Source organism: Erithacus rubecula (genome assembly GCF_903797595.1).
Source record: "Erithacus rubecula genome assembly, chromosome: 6".
Classification (NCBI taxonomy): Eukaryota; Metazoa; Chordata; class Aves; order Passeriformes; family Muscicapidae; genus Erithacus; species Erithacus rubecula.
In genome coordinates this window covers 5,110,408-5,137,814 of record NC_136688.1, presented here as the reverse complement: position 1 = coordinate 5,137,814, position 27,407 = coordinate 5,110,408, and the positions used below count along the sequence as shown (strand labels likewise).

General features: G+C 41.1%; 1 protein-coding gene across 8 annotated transcripts; it reads right to left on the bottom strand.

The window, feature by feature from the left end:
- Positions 1-42: 42 nt before the first annotated feature.
- On the bottom strand, positions 43-27,340 carry HPS5 (HPS5 biogenesis of lysosomal organelles complex 2 subunit 2). Of its 8 annotated transcripts, none has more exons than XM_079308400.1 (23): positions 27,268-27,340; positions 25,561-25,730; positions 25,049-25,159; positions 22,489-22,553; positions 21,728-21,920; positions 20,127-20,264; positions 19,376-19,587; positions 18,990-19,061; positions 18,673-18,761; positions 17,554-17,732; positions 17,183-17,341; positions 15,942-16,101; positions 13,794-13,917; positions 12,002-12,148; positions 11,421-11,495; positions 7,108-7,709; positions 5,899-6,025; positions 5,558-5,713; positions 5,253-5,372; positions 4,852-4,965; positions 4,428-4,534; positions 3,468-3,753; positions 43-3,016 (listed from the first exon to the last, which is right to left on the bottom strand). In XM_079308400.1, the coding sequence occupies exons 2-23, from the start codon at positions 25,666-25,668 to the stop codon at positions 2,956-2,958; spliced, it is 3,405 nt and encodes a 1,134-aa protein (XP_079164526.1). In that variant the 5' UTR covers positions 25,669-25,730; positions 27,268-27,340; the 3' UTR covers positions 43-2,955. The 8 variants fall into 8 exon arrangements, with proteins under 8 accessions (XP_079164526.1, XP_079164524.1, XP_079164525.1 ...); XM_079308398.1 differs by lacking the exon at positions 27,268-27,340 and adding an exon at positions 26,860-26,969; XM_079308399.1 differs by lacking the exon at positions 27,268-27,340 and adding an exon at positions 26,377-26,942.
- Between the last annotated feature and the right edge of the window lie 67 nt (positions 27,341-27,407).

Sequence of the window (27,407 nt, the reverse complement as noted above, 5' to 3'; positions counted from 1 at the left end):
GCCCATATGAGATGAAAACAAACTCATCCAGAATAAGAAACATTAATTTTCCAACTCTTCTTCAGAGTAAACTTTCACTCTTTATTGACAGCCAAGTTAGTTGAAATGATAAACACAAGGTCACTTTAGACACAAAATCCGAACACACACATCCCATTTTTACCTCTATGATCCTTCTGACATTGTATTTTTTTTTTAAAAGCTCCAATTGGAATTATGACTTACTGTAAAATAAAAAAAGAAAGCCCCAACCCTTAGTCAAAGTTAACCAAGTGTACAAAATCCCCACAGAAGAAAGAGACTGATGTATGCACAAAATACACAAAAGTGAATAAAGTGGAACCATATGGAGGTAAGCCAGGCACATTCTCAGAAATCCAGGAATTCCTCTGAGGAAAACTAGGGGAGCACTCAGCTACACCACACACTGGGGTATTCCTGCCAGCACAGATCCTTCTATTTCCAATGGCAGAATCTAAACCCCAGAAGCTTTAAAGCTTTCTTTTTTAGAAATAGTTGTGTATTAGCTTTTCCACAAGCAATGGTCTGGCTGAAACCCTGACACTCATTGTCTCCCTGGAACTTCCCTTCCTCTAGGGAAGTAACCAGCCCTCCACATCCAAGTTTTTCTTGCAGACAAGATGAAATAGTCTGCAGCCTGCATCTCTCAAAAGGCTAGACTCAGTCCTTTTTTGATGAAAAGCATTATTTTGCAGCACTACATAAAAATATTCCTTACAAAGTAGTATTTTCACATCATCTTACAACAAAATTATCAATTTTTAATTAAATCTAGTTCAAATTAATGCATTACTTTTTATTTAAATGATATTTGTGACAATTGAATATTGACCAGACACCATGGTCTTCTGACAGACAGTGAAGGGGTTAAAATTAGAAGCTTAAAAAGAAACTTGTTTAAAGATGTATTAAATGCAGAAAGAGTGCTAGTACAAAGCATTTCAGTAAATGAGATAAAATCCAAATGATTTTGTGACTCTTCATATTCAACCAGGTATGTAAAAAGACTTTCTTGACAGAAACCATCTAAAAATACTTATGTAAACCTTCAGCTTTTAAAAATATTATTAACGTAAGTCCTCTCACTTTCCAAAATGTCAGAATTAATTGCAGAATTACCAAAGTTGACCTGGACTTCAAGAAAACCTTTGGGTGCATTCCCACAGTGTTCTCCTGGAGAAATTGGTTGCTCATGGCTCAGATACACACACTGCTCACCAAGCAAAAAACTGGCTGGATGATCAGGAACAGAGTGGTGGGAGATGCAGTTAAATCCAGCTGGTGGCGAGCCCCAGGTGGTATCCCCAGGGCTCAGTGCTGGGCCCAGTGCTGCTCAGTGCCTTTACCCGTGCTCTGGAGCAGGGATGGAGGGCACCCTCAGCAGCTCAGACACACACTCTGGTGGCAGTGCTGCCCTGCAGGGCAGGAAGGCTCTGCAGAGGGATCTGCACAGGCGCAGCCGGGGCTGAGCCCATGGCCAGAGGGGCAGCCAGGCCCAGAGCCAGGCCTGGCCTGGGGCCACAACGGCCCCGACAGGCCACGATGGGCCAGAGGGGCTGGAACCTGCTGGGCACCAAAGCACCTGGGCTGTGACAGCCCTGGGCACGAGCCAGCAGAGCCCAGGGACAAGGAGGACAAGGGCAGCCTGGCCTGGGGCAGCCATGGTGTGGCCAGCAGGAGCAGTGACTGTCCCTTGTGCTGCTGAGGCCACATTGCCAGGGCTGTGTCCAGGTCTGGGCCCCTCAGTGCAAGGAGGACACTGAGGGGCTGGAGTGAGGGCAGAGAAGGGAAATGGGAGCTGGTGGGAATCTGGGGCACAAGTCCTGTGAGGAGGTGCTGAGGGAGGTGGGGGTATTTGGCTTGAAGAAATGGAGGCTCAGGAGAGACCTCACTGCTCTCTAGAATTGCCTGAAAGGAGGTTGTAGCCAGGTGGGGGTGGGTTTCTTTTTCCCAAGTAACAAGGGACAGGATAATAAGAAATGGCCTCAAGTTGCTCCAGGAGACATTTTGATTGGATATCAGGAAACATTTCTTCACCTAAAGTGTTGTCCAGCACTGGAATAGGCAGTCCAGGGAAATGGAGTCACCATCCCTGGAGACATTTTTTAAAAGCCATGTAGATGTGTCCCTTTAGACATGGTAGAGTGGTGGATTTGGCAGTGCTAGGCTGGAGGGTTGCATCTTCAGGGTCTTTTGCAACTTAAATGAATTCCACTATCCTGAGGTTTGTTGGAGTATCACAACTGATGTCTATGGTCACAGTACACAAACAAGTATGGGCAATTTAGAAATATTGTGCTTGTAGTTTAACAGTAAGTTCATTTAACAAGTTTGACTAGTAATCAGCATTTTTAACCATAAATCCACTACTTTAAAATATTTTCCTCCCATTTTAAGACTTGGCTTAGTTAAAGTATTTCAAATAGGCAAGGCCTGTCCATATAACTTAAGAAGGGGAAAAAACCAATGGGTACCATAATAGGCACCTCTACAGCAACAGTGACATTTACAGGAAGTAAAACAAGTGTAGGATTAGATACTTCTCAATGGTTTCTCATGTTTCCAAACACAGAAACAGAAAAATTGTATACACGTCAATTTAATACTTAGGGACTCATATCCCTGAACACTTCAGTTATGGACTCACAAAATAAATTCAGGAATTTTCATCTTGGCAATCTGTGAGCTTCATTTTGAGATAAATACTGGCTTGTTATGGTCTATGTTCCACATAGTTCAGAAGCCATCTCCAAAGGAATAAGGAAAAACTGTCACCACTTCCAGGTCAGATATCTGCCAGATGGAGACTGGCTTAGTATAACTGAACTTTTAGACAGGAGTTTGTTATTTTTAAGGGCCTGTGAAATTTAAGAGGCACTTGAATATACAGTCATTGCAGTATAAAATGTTCCCAGAGTTCTCCCAAGTTGTTTTCTATGCTTGCTGAGACCACAAAAACCGATCACACCTTTCCAACATGGACTGAATCAGTGCTCTGCAATTAAAACAAAGGGGAAAAAAAAAAGTCAAACAGTAAAAAAGCTAACAACAGAAAGAACAAGAGAGTTTTGTTCTGCTTTTTAAAGGAACGTTTGTAAAAAACATGATTACATTTCAGAAGTAACATTCTGACATCACCATTTGCACCTTGGGAAGGAAGAGGAGAGATCAGAATGTGTACAGGTCTCAGCAGGACAGATCTGTTTCACAGAATCTCCTTCATATACACATTTAGTGTATGATTTCCCATTTCCTCATTTTCAATTTTAAAATGCCTACATTGCAAAACACACAGTTCTTAAATAATAGGAAAGCTTTCAGATTATTTTAAGACCAAAGATAAAAATGTGAAGCACTTTTTTGTCTTGTTAACCGAAAAGGAAGTTTAAGGCACTGAAGAAATCCAAAACAAAACAGGGCGGATTTTCTGCTGACACATCTCTTACCTCTGCCTTTTCTCAGCAATTCTCAGTATCTCACAGACACCAGTAAATCTCTCAGACAATTCTAGTGTCAAGCCACACTCCTGCAAGAGAGGTAAGGCACGATTTGGGCCGATGGCCTTGGCCAGCAACAGAGCGACATTTTCCACAGTGATGCAGTCTGGGCAGCTCGGGCCCCCGTTGCTGACAGCATTCCCATTCTGTGGGCTGTGGTGGTGGAAAGCTGTGCTGTGATTCTGTGCAAGATGTAGAACAAACTTCCACTCTTCTATGGTCTCTGGAATGGCACCTAGATGCAAAATGAATTTGTTACATTATTTGTAAAACAGGGATTATTCTATGACTATTATTTAAACTACACCTGTACTTAAAATGGAGGCTAGCTATTCTGTTTTACTCTGAAGATTTTAGGAAACCAAGCATTATCAACAAGCAAATTGTGCACAGAAGTGTACTGAGTCAATGTAAAGATTTAGTGGTGAACACACATAGCTTCACAATAGTTCAGTATTCAAGGCTTTGAATTCAGCCAAGAGACAAAGTTTTGTTCATCTTAGGGCTGGAGTGGATTTTCTCCTGAGTTCTGTGTTGTGGAACACAACACTTTTCTCACCCTAATTTTGGGTGTATGCACATGGAGTGGGGGAGTTTTGTGCTATGCATGAAGGCTTCCTATTCCTCTGTCTACCACACCAGGGCAAGCTTTTACTCCCAACTGATAAACAAACCAAGATTCTTGAACTTTTAAGCAGTTTCTAGCACAACTGATTTCCCAAAGCACAGCATGAAGATACAAGACTATAATACCTAATTATGTTTTTCAAATATACTGTTCCACACACATTTAGGGCTGCAAAAACACTTAAAAAAAAATAAAAGTTCAATTCAGCTTTGAGCAAACCACTTTATAAGGGCAGTTCCTACATTACACAGGTGTGTTTACACAACTTAGGAATCACTAACCATCTTCTCCACTCAATAGGCTCAAATCATCCAAATGAACAATATTAGTAAAGGCTTCCATTCTTCTATCCAGCTCCAGACAGAGAAAAAGATATCCAGGCCAAAACCTTGAATAAGAGAGTAAAGATTTCCGGGAATCAAATACTCAGTTCAAATGAAAGTTAAGAACAATCACATGCTCATTTAAGTATGAGTAAAGACAAAATCAACTAAACTTAATCAATGTCAGAAAGAGTAGGGACATGAGGAAATACCTCCCACTTGACATATTAAATTGAACATTCAATACTGACCCTCAAAAAGGAAAAGGTTTTAAAAAAACCCCTGTCCAAACGAGAAACAGATACAAATGCAAATGACCTATCTTCTCAGTGTCAGAATACCCACTAACCAAATATCAAGAATGACCAAGTTTTCTCCTTACCCATGTGATTTACAGATGTCAGCCATCTTCTCTTTCATAACAAAATCAGCTGGCAGTTTAATCAAGAGCAGAATGAGCTGGCTGTAGCCCCAAGTAAACAAATGCGATCGTGGCCTAGAAGACAAGAAATTCAATTTTAAAGCATTATTGATTTTCTTTAAAACATTATGGCAGATTTATGAAAAGAGGGGAAGAAAAATACATCATGTACAGTCTCAGTAAAGCAGTCACTCTGGAAGGCATTGTAAATAAAAGTTATTCAATCCTTCGGTTGTTTATGCTGAGCTCTGCAAAATGCTCCAAAGAGTCAGGTATCCAAACTTTCACACAAAATCTAACCTGAAACCAGACCTGTTAAGTCTTTCTGCTGCACTTAGGACTTTGGGTAAAACCCACTTTACCTGGGATTTCCTTCCTCATCCACAGTGTTTGTCCTTTGTGGAGCATCATGAGAAACTGCCAAGCACAACCAATCCAACCGTACAGATTCTGGCTGCAGAAGAGACCTGAGGAGAAATGGCCTGGAAAACAAAGCAGACACTAAAAAAAAAAATCCTACCAGTTTTAAATACATCAGATATGGAGAAGCAGAGATTGTGTGTGGATAAATTAAACAAACAAACAAACAAAACACAGCTACAAAACCTGCACACAGCTACATGACGAAGAGAGCAGACAGAAGAAAAAGATTCCATCTTCCCCTCACCTTTTATCCTCTGGTTTTGATTTCATCAGACTATCCAAATATGCTAAGAAGTGAGCTGGATCATTCCTGCAAAGCTGCTTAATATCAGCAGGCAAAATAGATGGGTGGAACTTGATCAAGGGTCGAAGAGCTGTTTCCCCAAATTTTTCATAAAGCCTGGAGAAAGAGCGAGAATAAAAACTATTTTCAGTGCCAAACAGCAAAAACCTTTTTTCAAGATCTCCTGCAAGTTCAAGATAGTACTGAAAGGTGATGTCTCTTAGATATTCCAGAAATCTTCATGACGGTAAGTGAAGCAATTCCCGCCAGGAAGTTATGAAAAAGAAGATTTGGGTACAAACCTTTGAGCATGTGCCAGCAACAGTGGGCTATCATCCCATGGCCCCAGGTCATTCAGCAGCTTCAGTATTTTCAACATTTCATTCTCATTTTCCATTGCTAAAGCCACTGGACTGTGACAAGTTAGTTCTGAAAAACATCAGTTCACAGGTTACAAGATTTGGGCAATTTTTTTTCCTTAACATGTCCTGCCCTTCCTTTCATCCTTCTGATGAACAACAACTATCACTGCTTTCATGGGAAGTTCAACCCATCTCAATCCTGATCAAATGCAGGTATTAATCTTTAGGCACAAGTGAAGTCCAACTGAGGACAAACTGGGAATGCATACACTACTTTCACTTCTAGGGCTCTCAGAATCCAAACAGTGAAGAGATTGCCAGAAGTACATGCACCAAACACCAATCCTCAAAGCAAGATTTTGTTGTTTAACTACTCTCTGCTGGAGCAGAATCAAGACTAAGGCAGAAGCTGAGTGCAGAGAACAGAAAAGTTCTATTTTCTAATATCATCATGAAGATTTGGTTCAATAAAACTAAAGAGGCATCAAAAAGATCAGAAAGTACTTCTGTGCAACAGGGAAGTGTGATCACAAGCCACACATCTGCACTGAATCATCTACTCCATTTAGCATTATTTCATATTAACCACATTCCTTCCGTGAAGTCCCTTCCTTCTGCCTTGTTTCTACAGTCTTGTGATTCTAATTACAATGCTGTTGCTCTTAGAAGCTCATATGTTTGTAAACAAACAAGCCTGGGATCACTACAATGTTCAATCAATAACGTCCATGGAAACTAACAGGTTCAAAGTTGCACAGTGGGAGAAGAGCAATCTTTCTCTAAGGAGCCAGCAATTCTTGTTTTTTTTAAGAAATCACAGGTTGAAAGGGACTCACAATGATTATGAAGTCCAACTCTTAAGTGAATGGTCCATACAGAGCTTGAACTCACAATGCTGGGATTATTAGCACCATGTTCTAACAAGCTGATCTAAATTCTACCTAAGAGAAGCATTTGGGAGAAAAACAATCCACCAAACAACACAAAACCAGACCAGAAACTCCCACACACCAAGCATTCCACCCCATCACACCACACTGGCAGAAGGAAAATCTGCAGACACAATATTGTGAGTGTTCTCAAGGCTTTTTCTTTTTTTTTTCTCCCAAACACTGTTATTTTCAGTTTAAGCAGCAATTCATTATTTACCTTTCAATCCTGCCATGTATGTTTCCCATACATGAGGGCTGGTGGCACACATGGTTATAATACACTGCTTTACTCTCTTTAAATCCAAAAGGAAGAAGTAGCTTTGCATAAACCTGCAAGCCAAGGTCCCTGAAGCTGCTGGCAGACTTCTGTCAGAACTCTCTTCAGGCTTACTGTTCCCACAGGAAAAGACACACAGCTCAAAGCACAGTGTGCTCAACTCCACCAGATCTTTCAGAACATCGGGTTCGATGGCACACGGAGGGGACACCTGAAAGCCACAGCGCAGAGCCCCTGTCACATCTGTACCGTTTTCACACGTGGTTTGGCTCATATAGGTTTCATCAGTATTTTCCTTTTCAATGCATTCTTCCAAAATACTACTCTGTTCCTTGTCCACTGGGTCTCTGTCAGCTGGAGCAATTTGCAGGTTTTTCTCTAGGATTGCCCTCTGTTCTTCAGCACACACAGTCTTGCTTTTCTTAACAGACAAAGCAGAATGCTCCTTGCTGAATTTTTCTTCTAGATGGACAAGCCATTCCTGTAAGATCTTTTTCATACACTGAGGCTCTAACAAAACCAGGGGATCCTGGAGCTTGGCTCTGCAACATAAAAAAGAAGTTTCCTAAGTTTAACTATTAAAAGATGAAGTCTCAAATATGCTTTGTGTAACTATACTCCTACACTTGACTTGGAATCAGAGTTTAGGCTACTTCACACTGTCTGCATTCGATCTCAGCACATTCTGAGCTCCCTAGGATTTCTTTCCAAATTAATTTCTTTTTGTGATTTTGATTTTTTTTAAATACGCCTGTACTTAAGACAAAGGTAAAAGAGCTTTTAGTGAGTTTTGCTTGGGTTTAGAAAGAGGAATCAAATCATTCACCAACTGAGATCTGTGGGAGTCCAGGGTACTTCCCTGCCTCCTCTGGGGATGCAGAAACCCCCCTGGCAGACCCCTCTGAGACCCCCAAGTGCTGCCCAGGAGCCACAGGGGCTGGATTTGGCTCCTTGGGAGAATTTGCCAACGCTGAGGGAAGAAACACAGAAAATGATGACGAGTAGAGTGTAAATTAGAATATTAGAATGTAGTGTAAGTAGGTTTTTAAATTGTTTATATTAAGAGCCATGTGGCCAAGATGGAGGATCCTGAGTGTGGTGGGCTTCTTCCTCCTTCTTCTTCATGTCATCCATGTTGAAGTTGCACCCTGGGAACCACAGATTGGATGGGGAAAGAACTGAACATCGTAAAGAGGTTGCATGGCATTGGGGAAAATTTGTAAATATTGTATACGTAGTTTAGAGTATAAAGACCTTGGCACAGCCTGCCCAGAGGTTCTTCTGCAATGGTCAACCTGCAGAGCAGATCTGTGTCGGGCTGGCAGAAACATTTTTCAAGATAAGATAAATAAACAGCCCTGAAACAACACAAGGTCGTCTCAAGCTGCTTTCTTGCTGGTGCCTCCGAGAAAACCAGACTCCTGACCACCTGCATGCCCTCTCTGGGGAGGTTTCACACCTGAAGAGACCCTCAGGGACGAAACACGTTGCATCCCTGGGTGGGCGTCTGGATTCCTAGACTCGTGGGTGTTGGCAGGGTAGTTCACAAAGGTGAATACGACTGCCAAACCCTGAAAATCCACCTGAAGAAAGCTGCAGAAAAGAGACCTTGCGCCGGTGCCAAAAAAGCCAGTTACCAAACTCGTGTCATCAGGGAGAATCCTGGGAATTCCTCTCCCTGTGCTCTGCGGGACAGAAGCCCAGGAGGACTCTGATTTGGGTCTGATACCTTTGCATTTTGGTGAGTCGGTTCAGATCTAAGATACACTACAGGCACACACCATGGGTGGGTCCTTCAGCCACAAACAGGTCCAAATATTATCTATGTTAAAGTTTTTAGCCTCCTCACATCCAATTTCAGTAACAGAGGATGAGCTCAAAAATTTGCTTCTGTAGGTGCGAATGCGTTACCCACGAATTAACACAAGTCAGATATTTAAAGTAGGATTTTGGCAGCAGATAAACAGAGATATATACCATGCTGCAACAATGAACAATAATAAAGCAAAGGATCTTTTAAGAGTAGCACGAGTAATGCTGGAAGCATTGACTACTGAAACAGTAAAGGTTTCTAGTCCTTTGAAGGCTATAGAGGGTCTTCCAGGACTGAAGGAGGAGGCATCCAGCCAGCAGCTGGTGCCTACACAAATTGTCTGCCAGCAGCAGAGCAGTTCATTTTCAGACACCCCAGATTCCTCAGATTCACCCTGGTTTCTAGAATTACCTACACCTACCCCTCAATCGGGTAGGCTCAGAATGGAGGTTTTTCCCAAAAATTTCAATGATTAGGATTTTTGTTTTTTTAGTCCCTCAAAAGCATCCTCACCACCGGCAAGGAAGCAGTTACATTCTACCCCGAGGGCGGTGGAAGGAACCAAGGAAGGAAAATAAACAGAACACACGATGCCTTATACTTCTGCAGTGGCAGAGGGGAAAATAACTCCAATTCGTGGTCCAATTCGTGGACACCATTGGAGTTTCAAACCAGTGACCTTTTACTGGTTTTGTCACCGTTGGTGCAAAGGGAAATGCCACACATTTCAGGACTCACCGGGAGTGCTGGCAGCACCACCCCCAAAAGCGGCGGGATTGGTCACTCCAAGCTAGACCAATTGCACCATCATGTGGCACAAGATTTATAATACCAGACTATTTTCCAGTTAAGTACAAGAAACAAACTGAGATGGAAAACAAGATGCCACAGTCTCCTGAAGATCAGGAGAACACTTTATGTGTCACAGCATCAGAAGGGATTCCAGTAAGCGTGGTGAGCACTGGAGACATTCAAAGCTCTGTGGCTGTGATTCTGAAAAACATTTTTGAGGGATTTTTTCAGCAAATGGGAACAGTTTTGGAACCTCATCTTCAGAAAAAGGCTGAAATTTTACAAAGCTCTCGAACTCTTCAGCCAGGACAAAGAACAATGCAGCAAGAACCACAAATATCAACAAATATCTCCCATCAGCATTGGGAGACTTAAGTTGTTAACACCAAACCAGAGAATTTTGAGAAAATTAAAAAATAGACAGAAAAGAGGGACTGAACAATACCATCCAAATTGTAATGACAATTTCTATACATGGAACAAGGCTAAGAGAATCTCGGTAGCAATATTCTCTCCCCAAACAGCATCAGGGGTGACCTTGACTCAATTGGATTGTTTGGGTTGCTGGCTGAGCAAAAACACCAAAGCTATCTCCAATGCACTGAGTGACATGTTAACAGATGTCAACAGTGTAAGAAAAGCGACCCTTCAAAACAGAGCAGCAATTGATTATCTATTGCTGACTCATGGACATGGATGTGAGGAATTTAAAGGAATGTGCTGCATGAACCTGTCTGATCATTCAAAATCAATTCATGAAAATATAAGACAATTACAGGAAGGCGTGGCAAAACTTGGAGAAGGCACTGAATCATGGATGGATAGTTTATTCGACTTTTTTGACCCCTCACCCTTATGGAGAGAGATCTTGAAAGTTGGTTTTTATGTATTGGTAGGGATTGTTATTTTCTTTGTTGTCTTTTTGATTGTTCTACCTTGTATTTTTCATTGCATTCAAAAGGCTCTGGACAAAATCATAAAAGAAGTCCTTTTAGTGCAAACAGAGGGGGGAGATATGGGAGTCCAGGGTACTTCCCTGGCTCCTCTGGGGATGCAAAAATCCCCCTGGCAGACCCCTCTGAGACCCCCAAGTGCTGCCCAGGAGCCACAGGGGCTGGATTTGGCTCCTTGGGAGAATTTGCCAACACTGAGGGAAGAGACACAGAAAATGATGACTAGTAGAATGTAAATTAGAATATTAGAATGTAGTGTAAGTAGGTTTTTAAATTGTTTATATTAAGAGCCATGTGGCCAAGACAGAAGATCCTGAGTGTGGTGGGCTTCTTCCTCCTTCTTCTTCATGTCATCCATGTTGAAGGTGCACCTTGGGAACCACAGATTGGATGGGGAAAGAATTGAACATCGTAAAGAGGTTGTATGGCATTGGGGAAAATTTGTAAATATTGTATACGTAGTTTAGAGTATAAAGACCTTGGCACAGCCCACCCAGAGGTTCTTCAGCAATGGTTGACCTGCAGAGCAGATCTGTGTCAGGCTGGCTGAAACAGTTTCAGGTTATGTTAATACACATTTAAAGCACCACTCTTACATGAATGTAAAATGAATGAAAAGAAAAATTTCAAACGCCAAATCATTTTTTTCTGCCAAAGCCCAACATATCTGTACAGTAAAAAGTTTCTCTGCTTACATAGTTTCTGCTGTTGCAGCCTTGAGATCTCTAAGAGGGTCCTCCTCAGGAAGCTGGCAGTTCTGGGGTTCTGACCTAGAAAATAACATTCATTTCAGTTTTATCTAAAGTATTAACTTAAACAATTTAAGTGAGGATTTCCTGAAAAATTTCCTCAACACTAATTCCTTTATTAAATATAAAGCTTTCACTTGTAAGAAGGAACAGCTCAACAGAAATTAGGGATAAACTGGGCACAAAGTGCAACAGATAACACTATTTTTGTGGCTTTCTATAATTGCTTCTACTCCAGCAACAGTAGATTTCTGCAAGTACTGAACAAAAAACAGTAATATGCCACTGTATGAAAGTAACAAACAAAAAATTATCAATGGAATATGAAATTATTTAGCCCTGTTAATTGTCTCATCAGCTCCAAGAAAAGAGTTGGGAGAACCACTGAAACCCACCAAAGGAATGAAGGCAGCTGGAAAAACCTAATGCCATGTTCCTCATTCTGCTTGAAAAAGTTTTTTCCTTAGGTTGCTATCCTCAGGATACCCAGCAAATACAACTGCTAAGAAAATGTGGTTTGGACTCACTCTTTTTCTTCCTGGAGAGATGCTACTGGATTAAGAGTTAGTTCTGGCAGCTGCTCATCATCCTTTGCTTCATGCTTCCCTCTAGATTCAGGACTTATATGCAGTGTGCCAATCTTTTCTGTGGTTTTGCGTACGAAGCTGGAAACGCTAGAAATCCCAAGTTCAATGTTTAAAATCAAGTTCAGAAACAAACACGCAAACCAAGCACTCTTTTCATTCAAACCATCATTTCAGAGACTTTATAACCTGAAGAACTCTCAAGAAAAAGATGAGAGCAGTGATGACCAACAGGAATAAAACTTACTAAGAACCTGCTCAAAATTCATACTCCAGTCATGATCATGTTTTCATCACAAAATAGAAACCTGCAGTATTTAACACTCCTCCTGGAGAAGCAGGATCATATACTGACATAAGATACAGATTTTGACATGTATTTGTAATTTGTATGCAAATAAATGCAAATTGGCTACACTGCATTTTAAAGCTTTTAAACAAAGCATCTTCAGGGAATTATGTCACTCTTAGTAGTAAGAAACCACTTTACAATGCTTCAAATTAATTCTTCAGATTACAAAGCTCACCAACATCCTTTTCACTCAGCAGTCCCTATTCCTTCAGGTATTTTATTGAAGAGAAAGCTCAATGAACATACCAGAACTCAATTATTTCTACCACTGCCCCAAAGAGAACTGTGTCAACAAGATCAAAAAAAACCAAAAGAAATCACCAAAACCCCAACTCAGTATCTTTCACTATAACTAGGTATAGCAAAAATTGAAACTTGCTGCAGAAGGCAGAAAGGATTCAAATTCAGCAAAGCAATTGGAATTGAATGTGTAGAAGGATTAAAGCTAAACTTTTAAAAATTAACTGTAAATATGATAGTATTTTATTTAATAACTAATCACATGCAGTGAATACTTGAAAATGCAGCTTTCATTATTAGCAGAAACACTTACTACTAGTAAAGTCCTCAAGGCTGCTTATAGTTTAAAAAGAATTCAAAACATTTCATATACTTTTCAAGTTTATTCTGGGATCCTGACACTGCTGATAGCAGCTACAATTCTTTGCTGCAGGACACTATTTACATACTGAAGTGTATGTATGCATATACTGAAGTTTTTCAGACCATTGCTGGGCCAGAGACATTTTACCTGAGTGATTAACATACAGCACTTTAACAAAAATTTTAAGTTATGTATTTAACACTGTGTGTTTATACACCCACTGCCTCATCCCTCATTAAAAAATAAAAAGTTTTAAAGTATCAATGTGATTTACACATAAAATTCCGTAAGTGTTTGGGAAATCAATTAGATTCACTGAAAAGTTCATGTGGGAATAGGACAGACCACTTGCAAGTGTGTTTTAGCAATATCTATCTGCTTTGAATGTTTCAGTGTTTGCCCTCAAGCAACATAAGAAACCTGCCCCCTAAGATCCAGAAAAGCAAAATCCCAAAACAATATTCAGTAAGTTTTCCTTTGAATATAAACACAACCAGAGTTCACAGGGTAACAGCAAACATTCCTAGACATTAAACAATTATTAACTGTTTAAAACTAAGGTTGAAGTCTTGGTTCCAGTGAAGTTACCAGCAGATCTTTGAATCTTCACAAGAGCCAAGACGAAGATTTAAACTGTCTGGCAAACCTGACTGCATCTCTGGTGTTCCAGTTCAGCTGTTACACGTTTGCAGAACAGAGTAAACCACACAATGCTACAAAATCCAGGGGACAGAAGAGGGCAAGATGTAATGGATGAGTGAACCTGCTGCATGTTTTACCTTTCTTTGACAGCTTGGAGAGAGACCAGAGGAGATGGGGAACGGAATGACAAAGGAATACTGAATGGGAGAAATGTCTCATTCCGGTCAGCGTCACTCACCACAGATGCATGAGATACGTTCTCTGACAAATGGAATTGAAATAAAAAGTAATGAAACAGTGGCCTGGCAAAAAAAAATGGAACAGTGAAATGAACAGCAAGTCACTAATATATTAATGGATAACCTGCCCACCATACTTTCCTTTTTAATACTCAAGAATGCATGGAGCCAGGTTTCAAGGGCTGTTTTACTACTGACTTTGAACCAAATAAGTCTGCTTTATTAATAGTTTTTGGCTTTACAGCGAGGCAAATGATGATCAACAACAGTATGGAAACAATCTTCTAAAATTAGACTTACAGTCCATTTAAAGGACAAAACCTTGATTTAATCCAGTTATTTATACAGCTAGGAAAATTAAGTATTGTGGCCTACATCAATTCACAACCAACTGTAAATTCAGTTGTGACCATGATATCCAAAATCTAAATCACATGGGAACAGAGATACACAAGCCATAATTAGGGTATAAATCACCTTCTTATTTGAAAGGACTTAAAAATCTAAGTGAGCCCACAGCTCTCTGGCTTTTAATAAGATTCACAGGAAATACATCCTTTTCTCTCCTATATCCCTAAGAGTATTGACAAAGTGTTTTGCTTAATAATTTCCTGGTACAAACACACACTGTATCTTTAAGTGATGTCAACAACTAAAAAGGGATCATTTTAAGTTAGGATGACACTGCATTTTGCAACAGTCAGCAGTAACCACAGTGTTGAGAGGATAAGATGCTTCACTGTTACAGAAAATCTACCATCAGAATCCCTCTTGACAGTAAAGGTCACAACTGACTTTACAATTGGCTGCAAATAAGGCTGCCTTTGTTCATTACACAGACTAGAAACCTTAGAACTCCTACATCTTATGTCATTGTGAGCAGATAAACACTAAGTCCATTTCTTCCAAATACCAAATTGAGTATTCATGCTTCAAGAAGCATTTAGAACTTCTCTACTTGGAAACAAGCTGCACATTTGTCAGCTCTTGTGGAACACATTACAACCTTTCCATCTTCTGACATTCCAAAATTAAGTCACCTGAATTTTGACTTTTAATGTTGGAAATTACGCACTTCAGAGTTTCCTCACTTGTTTTTATGGTGATGTAGGGCAAGAGGCACACATACACCTAAGTGTATCTTAGTCAGCAGGACAACACTACTGACAAGTAGGGGACTAAATACCAATTTCTGCACTCATCCTCCCCAGAGTAGTTTTCTCCAAAGCATCCAAATTCTCTCCATCCTCAATTGGCATCTACTCCTTGCAAAAGCTAAAAATCAGCCTTTTTATAGGAAAGCCTCTCTACCATACTTAGAGCTAAGGGAGCTTCTCATCATCCCAGGTTTCTGCATCCCCTCCCAAACCCAACCAGAGCAGCAAACAAGACCCATTACAGTCTCACTCTAACTTAAGTCCAGTGACAGACATTTGTCAGGAATTAAAAAAAGCTCCCTGCATGGGCTAAATGCTAGTTATTAACCATTCTAGCACCTTTACACTAATATTTACACATGTAAGAGACAACCCCCTGTAAAAAGGAAACCCTGCAAGAAAGTTAAGAACACTTAACAGAACCCTTCTACTTTCCCTGAAGAAATATAAACCAGAACCCAGATTCAGAAATTATTTTCTGGAACAAACATTACAAAAGGATATGGACAGCAAACAAATCTTGTTTGAAACTCAACTGACACTGGCATAGACAGCTGAAGGGATTTTAGCATTAATGTTCATTAGATATGGAGAGGGGGATGTTGGAATGAAGCCCATGCTTGGTGAAGCCCTCTGGACCTTTTGTTTTGTTTCACTGGGTTTTGTTTGCTTTTCAGCCTGTATTTCTGTGGAGCCAGCTTTTCAACCCAATGTTTCATCAGGAAGGATTTTGACTAGAAGGTAAGGTGACTGTTTCAACTGATCAAATTACATGTATTAATAACAAATAACTTGATGGTGGAAAGTAAGAGCACAGAGCCAACCCCATCAAATTCTTGTAGAATAAATGAAAACATTCAACAAACATGTTTTCATTAAGAAACATTACCAAGTTCTAGTTGCTCATCTTCATGGTGTACAGGGAATTCTTTAAGTCTCTCATCTTCTGAGAATGTTTGACTGTGGAGGGAACATGAGTCTTCATCTGACTGACTGCCCCTTCGACTGATAACGCGGTAGATTCCAGAGTCCAAGACACTGAAGCTTTCCTGTCAGACCAGGGAGTTAGACATCCTGTGAGTTGTACTTCCTTGTCCAGCTTTCTGGAATGAACTCAACCAACTGTACCCACACAAATAACCTCAGAGCACTTCCTAATTCACTGCCTGGAAAACTCCTATTTAACAGAGTACTTTTATCATATCCAGAATGGAAAAGAACAGATGCCAGCAAGTGTGCAGTTCAGTGACTTTAAAAAGATGTGTATGATGCAATTGCTTTTAGGAAAGCAGCCTGTGGAACAACTGGTGTACTCAGTGCAAGGCAAAAACCCCCATCAGCTTTAGTCCTGCAGCCAAGACTTTACTACACCCCTTTGTAGCTGCATACCAAGAATCTGTATTCCTTCTGTATGGTCAGCCATACCCAGCTAGCACAATTACAGACACTACAAAACTATTTCGTTTCAGGACCAGCACACTTCTTTTTGCTTATGGCAGGTCTACATGGTTTACTTTTGCAGTGGCTAATGAAGAAAAACTTGTCTACCACCTCAAGCTGTTATTTACATTACTTGGCTTTTTAAACTTTGCTTTTTAACACTATTAAAGTGAAAGCAGGAGCTGACACTGTATTAACGATGAAATTTTTTCCCTTTCTTGAAAAGCAGCTGCATTTTTTATTAGAGATATGCTTTGATTTTTTTTAGAGCTTTCTCATTAAGCTCCTTAGAAGTATGACAATTTTTTAAATAGGGCTAAGATAGTTCTGAGCACTCAGATATTCATTTTCATCACATAAAACTAGAATTATAACCAAGACTATCTTTACCAAAGCACATTAAAACATTAAACAGAGCTGCTGAAAAAGCCATGCTGGTATCAATCTTTGCTCACATCTTAGACCTCTGCCTCTTTCCCATATTATTTTAGGGCTAATGGCTAAGAGCTTACAGACTGCATAGTGGTGTTTCATACCTCTTCACCCCACCTAGTTTTAGAATGCAGCATTATGAGCTGTAGTAGACAGGGTAGAAATGAAAGCCTCATTGTCCAAATGAGCAACGAGGTGACTTTAAGCTGTAAAGATAAAACCTGTAGATAACATTTTTGACACTACCAGTACACATACATGAGATGAAATACTGCTCCTTCTACTGCTGCATGCAGAATCTAGAGGTTCCAACTTTGAAATCAGTTCTTCCAGTTGCACAATGAGATCTTGCTGGGTTGAAGCATCTAGCTGTGACTTCAAATGCTCCAGCTTGTCTAGAGGCAAATTTTTTCTTGCCTAAAAGCACCCATGAAACAGAAACATTATTTCTAATGCACATGTGAAAACAAAAGATAGATATGCAGGATGATTTTCATCCTTAAAGTACAATGTTTAGATGACTTTAAAAACCCCAACAAAATGAATCTTAGTAACCATGAAACTTAATGGAAGGAGGGACAGGAAACAGTGAAGTTGTACTGCACATTAATAAAGAGGTATTTACTTACTCTGCAAGAAACAATTGAGTTTTGGAAGAGACAAGAGACCCTGGCAGCAAGGGTCCAGAATCCTCTTCTCATCAGGCGCTCTATGCAGCGATCGACCAGCAGAAGGGAGAGGTGCACAACTTTCCCACTTGTATGCAGACAGAACAACTCACTCTTGTGAACTGCAATATCCTGAATATCTGCAAAACCACACACAGCAACACCTGAAGGACTGAAGTCATTGATCAACATTCCTTTCTGTCCCTGGAAGAAGGTGAAAGCATATTCCCACCTGACTACAAATGAGTGCAAAGCACGAGGGGCTTGGGGAAAGCAAGCACTGAGGAGTGCTGACCTAGCACCTAATCACTATAAAGCACAGTGTCAAAACTTTCCAGAGTTGCATTTCTGGAAAACATTCCAAAAATGCACTAAATTACTAAAATGTTTCCTTTTGCTCTGAGATGAAAAATTAAAGCCTGATAAAGATGACAAATATGTAATTGTTAGCTTTGAAACGGAAGGAAAATATTTACTGGTAGAAAAACAACTTTGGCCTTCCAGAAATTTTCAAATGCAGTACTTATGCTGTATGCAAACAAAGGTTGCAACCTTAGCACCAAAATGGGGAGAAGGGAAAGACTGACTGACAATGATTGTAGGACTCTGCCTATAACCATACACACAACTGTTTATGAGGATTCACTCATCTGCCAAATAAATGTATTCCCTGTATGCAATTTAGACAGGTTTTAGGAAAAAAAAAAAGCCAGGTTTTGAACTTTCAGTAGCCAAATTATTCTTCACAGGACACTTGACAATAAGCCTGAGTAAAGAGAAAAGAACACTGCAGGTTAATCACCTGTATTTTAACTACTCTATTTTATGAGTCACTCTACACCATGTTTTGTTTCTCAAGAAGCATGTTTTCAGATCTATGGAAGGAGGGGTTGGCTGGAGGAGCAAGGGATATGGTTAATATTCAAGGATATACCAGACAAATGACAAGATTTTTATGAATATTCTGTGATCCAGTTGCAGAAATGGAGATTGAAAACCTTCCATGTTAGGCAAGGACTTCAGGAATGACCAGTGTAACAGACAATGTGACAAAGCAAAGTTTAAGAAACTTTAGTTTACCTTTAACTTCACTCCACAGTAAGACTTGAACACTTTGGGGAAGAAAAATATAAATGCCTTTTTCTGTCCAGGTCACCACACAGTGCTCACTGCAATCAAAGCAAGTGTTAAAGGAGCAACAGTCAATTGTGGTAAAAGAGATAAAATTTTAAAAAAAGTGTAAAATATGTAGGGATGGCACTGACTTAAATATAGCAAGTGACATGTGAGGCAGGTTTAGCATAATACTTGGGAAATTCTTACACAAAAACCCGAAGTTGGTAATATTAATTAGGAGAATATTTTATCAACAGGAAGCTATGCTGTCAAATACTCACGTCAAATACAGCAGCTTGGGAAAAGATAGTGATTGTGGAGAGCAGCTGGAGCCAGTATAATGAGGATCCTGCCTGCAAAATAAAATTATTATCAAGTACAAACATAACTATACTAATGTTACTTTCTAAAATTCTTAATCCTGTAAATACATGGCTGGCTTAAATAAATATAGTCTCATGACAGCAGCATTCATTGTGCTCACACAAACACAGCTGCAGAATCAAAGTTTTGGTGGTTTTGATAATTACTGCCTACACCTCTTAGAGGAGACTGTATTAAGATGACAACTATGATTAACATTTGACTGAAGCAGGAGTTTGTTTAGTCTTTCCAGCCTTAAGGATGTCCCAAACAAGTTTATCACTGATAACATCCATGTTTCTACCTGAGAGTCACAACAGGAAGAGGTGGTGATGAGAGCAGCTGTTTGAACTGATGTGTGCTTTGCACTTCCCCATCAAAGTTCACCTCCCACATCCTTGAGCCAGGTCGAGCACAGTAAATTAATGGATGCTGATTGCCACTGTTTTTTCCAACAGGGAAGAAACATGCTCCAAATTCTCCATCTCTCTCTTTATTACCAATCTTCCAGAACTTCTCTCTACAGGGGAAAAATACACTTGTTAAGTAAGTCAGCATTAACAAAAGCCCTAATTAATTTTATGGGGTTTTTTTTGAGTAACAAAAAAAATTTAAGCCCAGCTGCTGAATATTACAAAGCCTGCCCAAAATTGATCCAAGACAGGGTGAAGAAATATTCATTAGATTAAACGAATGCTCAGATCAAAGGGTTTTATTTCAGCAAAACCAGTTGTTCAACCTAGTTATGGGAAGGTGTGAACATTCCCAGAAATTATTTCCAATCACATTAAAAACAAGACAGTGATTATGAATAGTCAGCATGAATTTATGGAAGGGAAATCATGTTAACAGCCCTCCAGAACAGAATGACTGGCTGGGTAGTTGAGGGGAGAACAGCGGATGTCATTTATCTTGATTTCAGTAAAACTTTTGTCACTCCTCCTCTCATCTTCAGAAACAGACTGAGGGAGCATGGGCTAGATGAAGAAACACTGATATCATTTCAGAAACTGTGTGTGACTCTGAAGTCCAGTATTTCAGAAATAAAATAGAACTTGCCTCTCAGTGTCACATAAATAAGTGCGGGTAAGTGAAGATATGAGCAGTCTTCCATCCAAATAATCAAGCTGAACCACCCGAGAATCTACAGTGGTTATGATCTGGACAGGAAACATCACAAAAGTAGCAGCAGCCTACAGTTAAAGAAGAAAAAAAAAAAAAAATAAAACAACATGCTGTTCTTCAGTTCAAAGTAAAGACTATTTCATTAAGTCAAAATTGCAAAATTCAGAAAAGACTTTTGTATGCTATGAATACACAGCATAAGACAGAGCAGTTCTTCCATCTTTACAAAACAAGACTTCCATGCTCAGAAATACAGAAGTCTAAATCTTCCTTTTCCCAAAACCGTTATTGAAGATTTAAGAAAAAAAGTCATTTCCCTGCAGCATCCTGATATTTCTTTATAAATTGGTCTTTTCTTTTGTAACATTAAGAGAAGGTTTTATTCCTGCTATTCTAAGCATTGTGCTTTTTTTTCCAATTGTCCCCACAGGTATGTTGAACTAGCAGCTTTATAGAAACAGACCAGAGGGATTAATTGATACAAAAAACTTCTATAGAAATTAAGTTGTTTGCAAACTCACCTTCTCTGATACCCTGCCACAAATTATCCACATACTATTATATAGACACCAGTGTCTCAATTTGCATGGGTGGATGAACAGTCTCATAGATTTATGGATAAGAAAACTACTGGGAACTGCATTTAAATTTGCTGTCAGTCACTGTTTTTGCCAGTTTAGACTGTTTTACCTCAGGAGTATGACAAAGTGCATTATCTGAGGAATCAAACAGTCCTATTTCTTTAACAGGCATGAAAAGACACAGATTGCATTGGCTTTGCCATTTCTCCTCCCTCTCTTTCCCACAGCTGACCTTTCCCCCCCTCCTTTCTTTATATGTAATAATGGTCTTGTGACTTTTAAGACAATTTTCCATCAAAATCTTCTGTGAGCACTTGGAGGAACACAACTATTTCCAGGTTCTGCTCCTTTTTACTAACTAAAAAGAAAGCACCCCAGTAGCAGTAAAAGCTAAAGAACACTCAAGGGCTAAAAAACAGGCTGCTATTGCTAACAGGCGTGTCCTTTGCACAGAATATGAAGGATCTAGGCTCAATGATCATCTACAATTTATTTTATTTAATGTTTAAGAATGAGAGCATCCAGATAAAGCCAAGCAAAATCAGAGTCTGGGACTGCTCTATCTCTGACCAACAGCTGAACTGAGGACTGCAACAAACAACTGAACTTGTAGCTGGAATCTAAGGAATCCAATAGGCTCAGAAACACCAAGACCCTTAACTTTGATACTTGCAAGTTCCAAGAAGCAGGAGATTGACCACTTTTTAATTCTGAACATTTGAAAGCATTTTCAAGTTCAATTACTAAAATAGATAGAATAAGGGTGGGGGAGTTCATGGGTCAGGATTTCTATGGTTATCTCTAGAGATTGGTTCTTCATCCCGATAGTTAAAACCACCAGAACTTCACCAGCTGGCAAGTCCTGCTCTGTTCCCCTTTGCTAAAATAAACAAACATTCCACACACCACCCCCTGTGAATTGAGTTCAATCAAAGTATGCAACATTTTACCTTCCCCTGTTTCGATGTGTTAATCTTGATGGCTGATACTTTTCCCACATGATCTCCTACAAAAACTCGAAGGGCAGCTGTGTCCCAGCACAGAGCTGTGACTTTTCTGCCCTTATGCTCAGAGGAAACATAAATCTTTTCTGGCTTCCCACGACGTTCCTGATTCAGCTCCCAGACTACTACAAGGCCTTGGCTACAATAAGTGAAAAAGAGAATACAGGTTGAAAATAAGTCTTCTAATAAAGATGCATTTTCCTAAAGAAGAAACACAAGCAAAGTAGCATGCATCAGAGCTGGTTCTGTTTGAGGCTGCATGGTTCAAGAAGTGCCACACTTAATTCTGGAGAATAAGTGTTGTTCTTTGCACTACAATGTGTAAACAGCTTTGTAAGGCTATACTTACATTTATTACACTTGCCAGTGAGGATGTAGAAAAACATTCAAATGGATTTTTAAGAAATACAAGTAGAATTAACTATCAATATCACTCTACTATGTTAATGAAAATGCTTATTTTCATGCTGAAAGGTCTTAGACATTTGTCATCATAATTTTACATGCATGAGCTCTGCCATAGATGTTCTGTTACAGAAGTAATGCTTAATCTAGAACAACTATTGCAGAAAAAAAAAAAAGTTAAGCAGAGAATTATCCTGTAGTGGCCTCTAACAGTTAACCTGGTAAGATAACTCTTCTCAGAGTTCCCAGCAGCTGAAGTCTGAAACTTGAACCTTCTTAAAAATATTAATCCAGTCACACACCTGGTGGCAACAGCAACATAGTCTTCATCATGCAAACAACAGGCCACCCGGGAAATGGCACCTTCCTGAAAGCAAGCACAGGAATAAGAGCAGATGAAAGCTGGTTTTTTGGGTTTTCTTTTTTTGGCTTTTCCAGGCTAAGCAATGTTGGCCTGTCCACCTAGTCCAAATTGGAAATTTGGCAAAAGAAACACATTGTTCCCACATATCTGCCCAAGTGATGTTGACAGCCAGGTCAGGGATATTCTATTTAACAGGTACATCAGAAGGAGCTTTGCTAGCAAACATTTACACAATATCAACAGAAGAGCTCTGGATGCTAGGCCTGGGCAACTTTCCCTAGCCTTGTCTTAGAGAGATCAGCACCTGTAGCAACTCAGAGTTTTTATAGTACCACTTTCCCTGCACTCCTATGGGAAAGCCCACAAACTCAATATCTACTGCATTTGTAAGATCTTGAATCCTTCAACAAAGAGTTACTGTGCTCACATTTGTCACATCAACTATGAGTGCCTTATCCCCCTTCACGAAGATCAAATCAGGCTTATACAATTCATTTGCATTGTCCCTTACATGTGGTTTCTGGAACACAGTCCAATCCTCACTCTTAGCTTCACAGCTCACAGACTGAATTATGTATAACAGGACTGTTGTCCTGTCATCAGTGCTGCAATATCTGCAAGATCTAACACAGCCCTCATGCCTATCCCTGGCCAGGAACTCTCTTGTGGGGTAGACACCAGCTCTCAACTGCAACGTGGTTATCAACTTCCTGGTAGGTATGCCTCTGCAGTGTGTTAACATCCATTACTGATGTTATCATTCTCAAAATTCTCAATACCATGGCCCTGGGCAACCAGATGTTTCCACCTGTTAAATACAGATTTCCACCAATTACAAGGTTTTGGATAGTGGATGTTAGGAAAGGAGACCTCCCATTCCAATACAACTTCACCACCACTGACAGAACTTTCCATCATTGGAACAGGCTCCCAAACTGGCAGGATGGATCCCTTTCTTACTGCCAGCTGATACCCATAACAGCTCCAGATGTTCCCCTCTTAGAAACATCACCAGAACCTCATCTGAAGAATGAGCTGATCTACACAGTCTTCAGGTTGTGTACTCGGAATAAGCAATGCCAGTTTGACAATGCCTAGCCCCACCATCCTTATCACTCAACTACAAGATGGCATCACACACATTCAGTAGAAGGTGAAGCCACTCCTTGACTGAAGTTCTGATTAACAGTTCAAGGGATTTGAGGAGCCCAGCTCCCACCTCTGTGTGGTCCATCAGGTATACCAGACTCTGAATAGTGTAAATCCTGAATATACCAACTTTCTCAAGAGGCTTGAGTGATGTGTTACTAATCTGATGGAGCCACTCCTCCAGTGTCTCTGATAGACCTGAGTCAGCAAAGCCAGTCCAGGGATCAATCCATGTGCCAAGGTATTTCTCAGAGCACCCTGGGTTGATCATGTTAAGAGGGGAGCCACTTAGTCTTTCTCTATGCAAATCAAACAGTCTCTGATATCAGAGATATCTCCCTTTTTCTTAGCTCTCTCTTATATCCAATTAGTTGTTGTTCTGGATGCTCTCTGACCATGGGATCTTTGCAACTTTAAAACACAGATTGCATTTGGAATCTGGTAAAGCCTACTCAGACTACCACAAAACTTTTCGAAAACATCATTCCTCACCACTTGTGGATCTTGCCCATCCAAAATTTTCTCAAAGGCCCCTGGCACATGGTGAATCTGTACTGCCTCTACCATTATGCACCTTTCATCTTTAAGATATAAAGCAGATTCATGCCAACAGATGCTACCACTCTGCTATGATGTGGTTGGTTCTTACAGTTTCTTTGGGTTTTGATTGCAAACACTGAGCTTAGTCCAAGACACAGCTGACAGCAACATGACAACACCAAGCTCTGCAGTGCCTTCTCTGATTTGCAAAGCACAGAAATCACTCTTCTGTTCTCACACCTTTGGAAGATGTTGTGACAGAATTAACTGAGGTGCTCCCAGCTTTAAAAAAACTGGCTGAATTCATGCTATTTTGGAAGCAGCAGTGGCTTCTAGGAAATAGCACCTGGTTGTACAAATAACAATCCCTGTTTCATGATCTCTTCCAGCAACAGCAAGGCAGCCCATCTTTTCTTCACTTATCCAGGTATGTCAGTTGGGACATTCAAACACTGGGAATTATCTACTTGTGAGTTGCTCTGGTTTCATGGTCAATGTTTTCTCCTAATCCTTCAATATTCTGGTGACTTTGTTGTTGCTGCTGTTGAAAAGAAAGAATTTGAAAAACACAGGTCTGACAATCTGAAGTAATTTTTTTCATATCTCGTGAAATCTAATATACCACACGCTCTGGGGACACCCTCCAGAACCACATCCTATTTTAAACACAGCAGTCAGAAACTTCATCTTCTTTGGACAACTCAGTAAGCTGAAGATGCCTACTGACTTTTAAAATACATTAAACTTGAAGTCATGTTTCTTTCCCAGCTTCATTTTTGGAAATTTTAATTTAAAATTTTTATCCTTACCTTGTGAGTAAGAAACAGTCTTTGCTTCCAACCATCCTTCTGGATGAGATTGAGCCCTCCTCCTGAGCTGCCTAGAGCCAGCCACCTCTTTGACACATCTATACACGTGCACTGAAGGAATAAAATTCATAATGCATAACCTGGTAAGTTCTGATCACAGCATCTTTTCTTGCATTATTATGGTGGGTATTTTTAAAGGCTTCACTGTTCATCAACTGTGTGAACCACTGGCAGTGAAGATTATTAAACAGCAGTTTGCAATTGGAGCAAACAGTGTAAACTGTGTCAGGCTGTGCTAAGTACCCACAGCTGCATTAAGGAAACACACAGAGAGTGACAGGGTCCATTCTCTTCACTCTTTCTTCCCAAAGTACTCCCCCACTAATACAGCATACACACACCCCAAGAAGGATTTCATTAATCCTACAGCTTAATCAAGTAATCAGCCAAATGAGGTCATTACTTGAATTTTAAAAAAATAATTTAAAAAAAGCCATACACCACAAACTCACCTTAAGACGACTGGAATCCAGCCTGAGTGCAGAAAGCAATGGATCCAAACACTCCAACTCTGCCAAGACATGGTTGTAAGAGTCTGGAATTACTGGCACAGAGGCCATGGATGCACCTGATTAGTGCTGCTCACTCATGGGTGTGTTACAGCTTCAGCTTTTAGCTGTACCTGCCAGAAACAAAGTTCTTCATTAATTCACTTTTTAGTATTAGAGCTTAAAGAAACACCAAGTGTTTTCTTACTCAAAAACTATTAGGTTTCAGTTTGTCAAAAAGAGGCCCAAGGGTTGGAAAATAAGACCACTGCTGCATTTATGAGAAATTTTTGTTCAAGTTCATTTCTGGAAATCTAACCTATCAGGTAACTCATGCAGAAATATTTAAACTATAATTATATTTACATCTACCTGTGAAACAAGTTAACATGTACCTATAGAAAACAGACTGTTTTATGGAAAAACTTTTCCCCACAGCATGCACCCTCCATTTGAAACCGATTTTCTCAAGGAAAACATTTAGCATTGGCATTTTATAATTACATTTTATTCTCCCCCGAAACTAAATTTAAGGAGTATTATGCTCGTGTTATACCAAATTTACAATTAGCTGCATTTGTGCATTTTGATACAATTATAAGCTGTCTTCTCCACAGTATGTTTTTTCTCACATTCAAAAGATAACACAGAGTGAAAACCAGTAATTAAATAACCACTGAAATCACAACCTCATATTCTTCCTAAGCAGCACATACTTTAAAATAATTTCTTGTCGAGTTTAAAGTTTAAACCTGTACATTGCTTAACAAAACCCCAAACCTGTTACACTGCACGGTCAAGTCCCGGAATTTCTAAGCAACCTTTAGTATGCGATCCCATAATTAAGGAACTCCCTCCCAGAAAAACTGTCATGGGGGAAATTTACATTTCCTCAAAAGAAAAGCGAGCGCTCACTCTCACTAGGCGCTAGGAAAAAGGAAGAGGCACATTTAGCCAACGAAACGAAAAGTTATTTCTTCAAAATTCTCAAAGCGTACTAAAAACCTTAATGGTGACTTCTGGCCCCTCTGTCCTATCCCGCCTGTGCGGCCCCGAGCTGCCGGCTGCGCTGACCCGCCACACGGCGGGACTCGGCACCCGCACCCGGAGCGGGGCGAAGGACCGCAAAGGGCAGACGAACCCGCGGAGCCCTCAGAAACCGCGGCAGGGGACGGCAGGGCAGGGGACGAGAGGCGGGCCCGGGGAAGCGCAGGGGTAGAAAGCACGGCCGGCTCCCGCTGCCCGGCGCCGCCGCTCCCTCACCGCGCTGCGCTCCGCTCCGCGCCCGCCCGGCGCCGCTCACGCCGCCGCCTCCAAACAGCGCGGTCACGTGACGCGCGGGAGGGCGGGGGCTCCGCGCCGCATCACGCGCCGCCCGCGCGGGAGGAGCCGCGGGAGCGGGAGGAAGCGGCGTCACGCGCGCGCGCGCGCCCGCCCGCCGGCCACGTGACGCCGTGACGCGGGCAGCGCCCCCTCCCTCCCGGCGCGCGGCCGGGGCCGAGGGGAGGCCCCTCCCCCGCAGCGAGGCGGCGCCGCCGACCCGGGAGCGCAGCAGGACGGGCCGCCGGGGCCGATGGCGGGGGACGAGCGGGGCCCGCGCGGACGGGTGACAGTGCGGGACGGGCCGGGCCGGGCGCGGCGGGGATGGGAGCGGGGGGGCGGCGGCGGTACGGTTTTACTGCCGCGTAACTGCCCCCTCCGCCCGCCGCCGTCATGGCGACGGGGGAGCGGCCGCCACGTGACCGGGGCGGGGGGCGGGAGGGGCGCCGGCGCCACGTGACCGCCGGGGACGCGCCGCGGCCGCTCCCCTG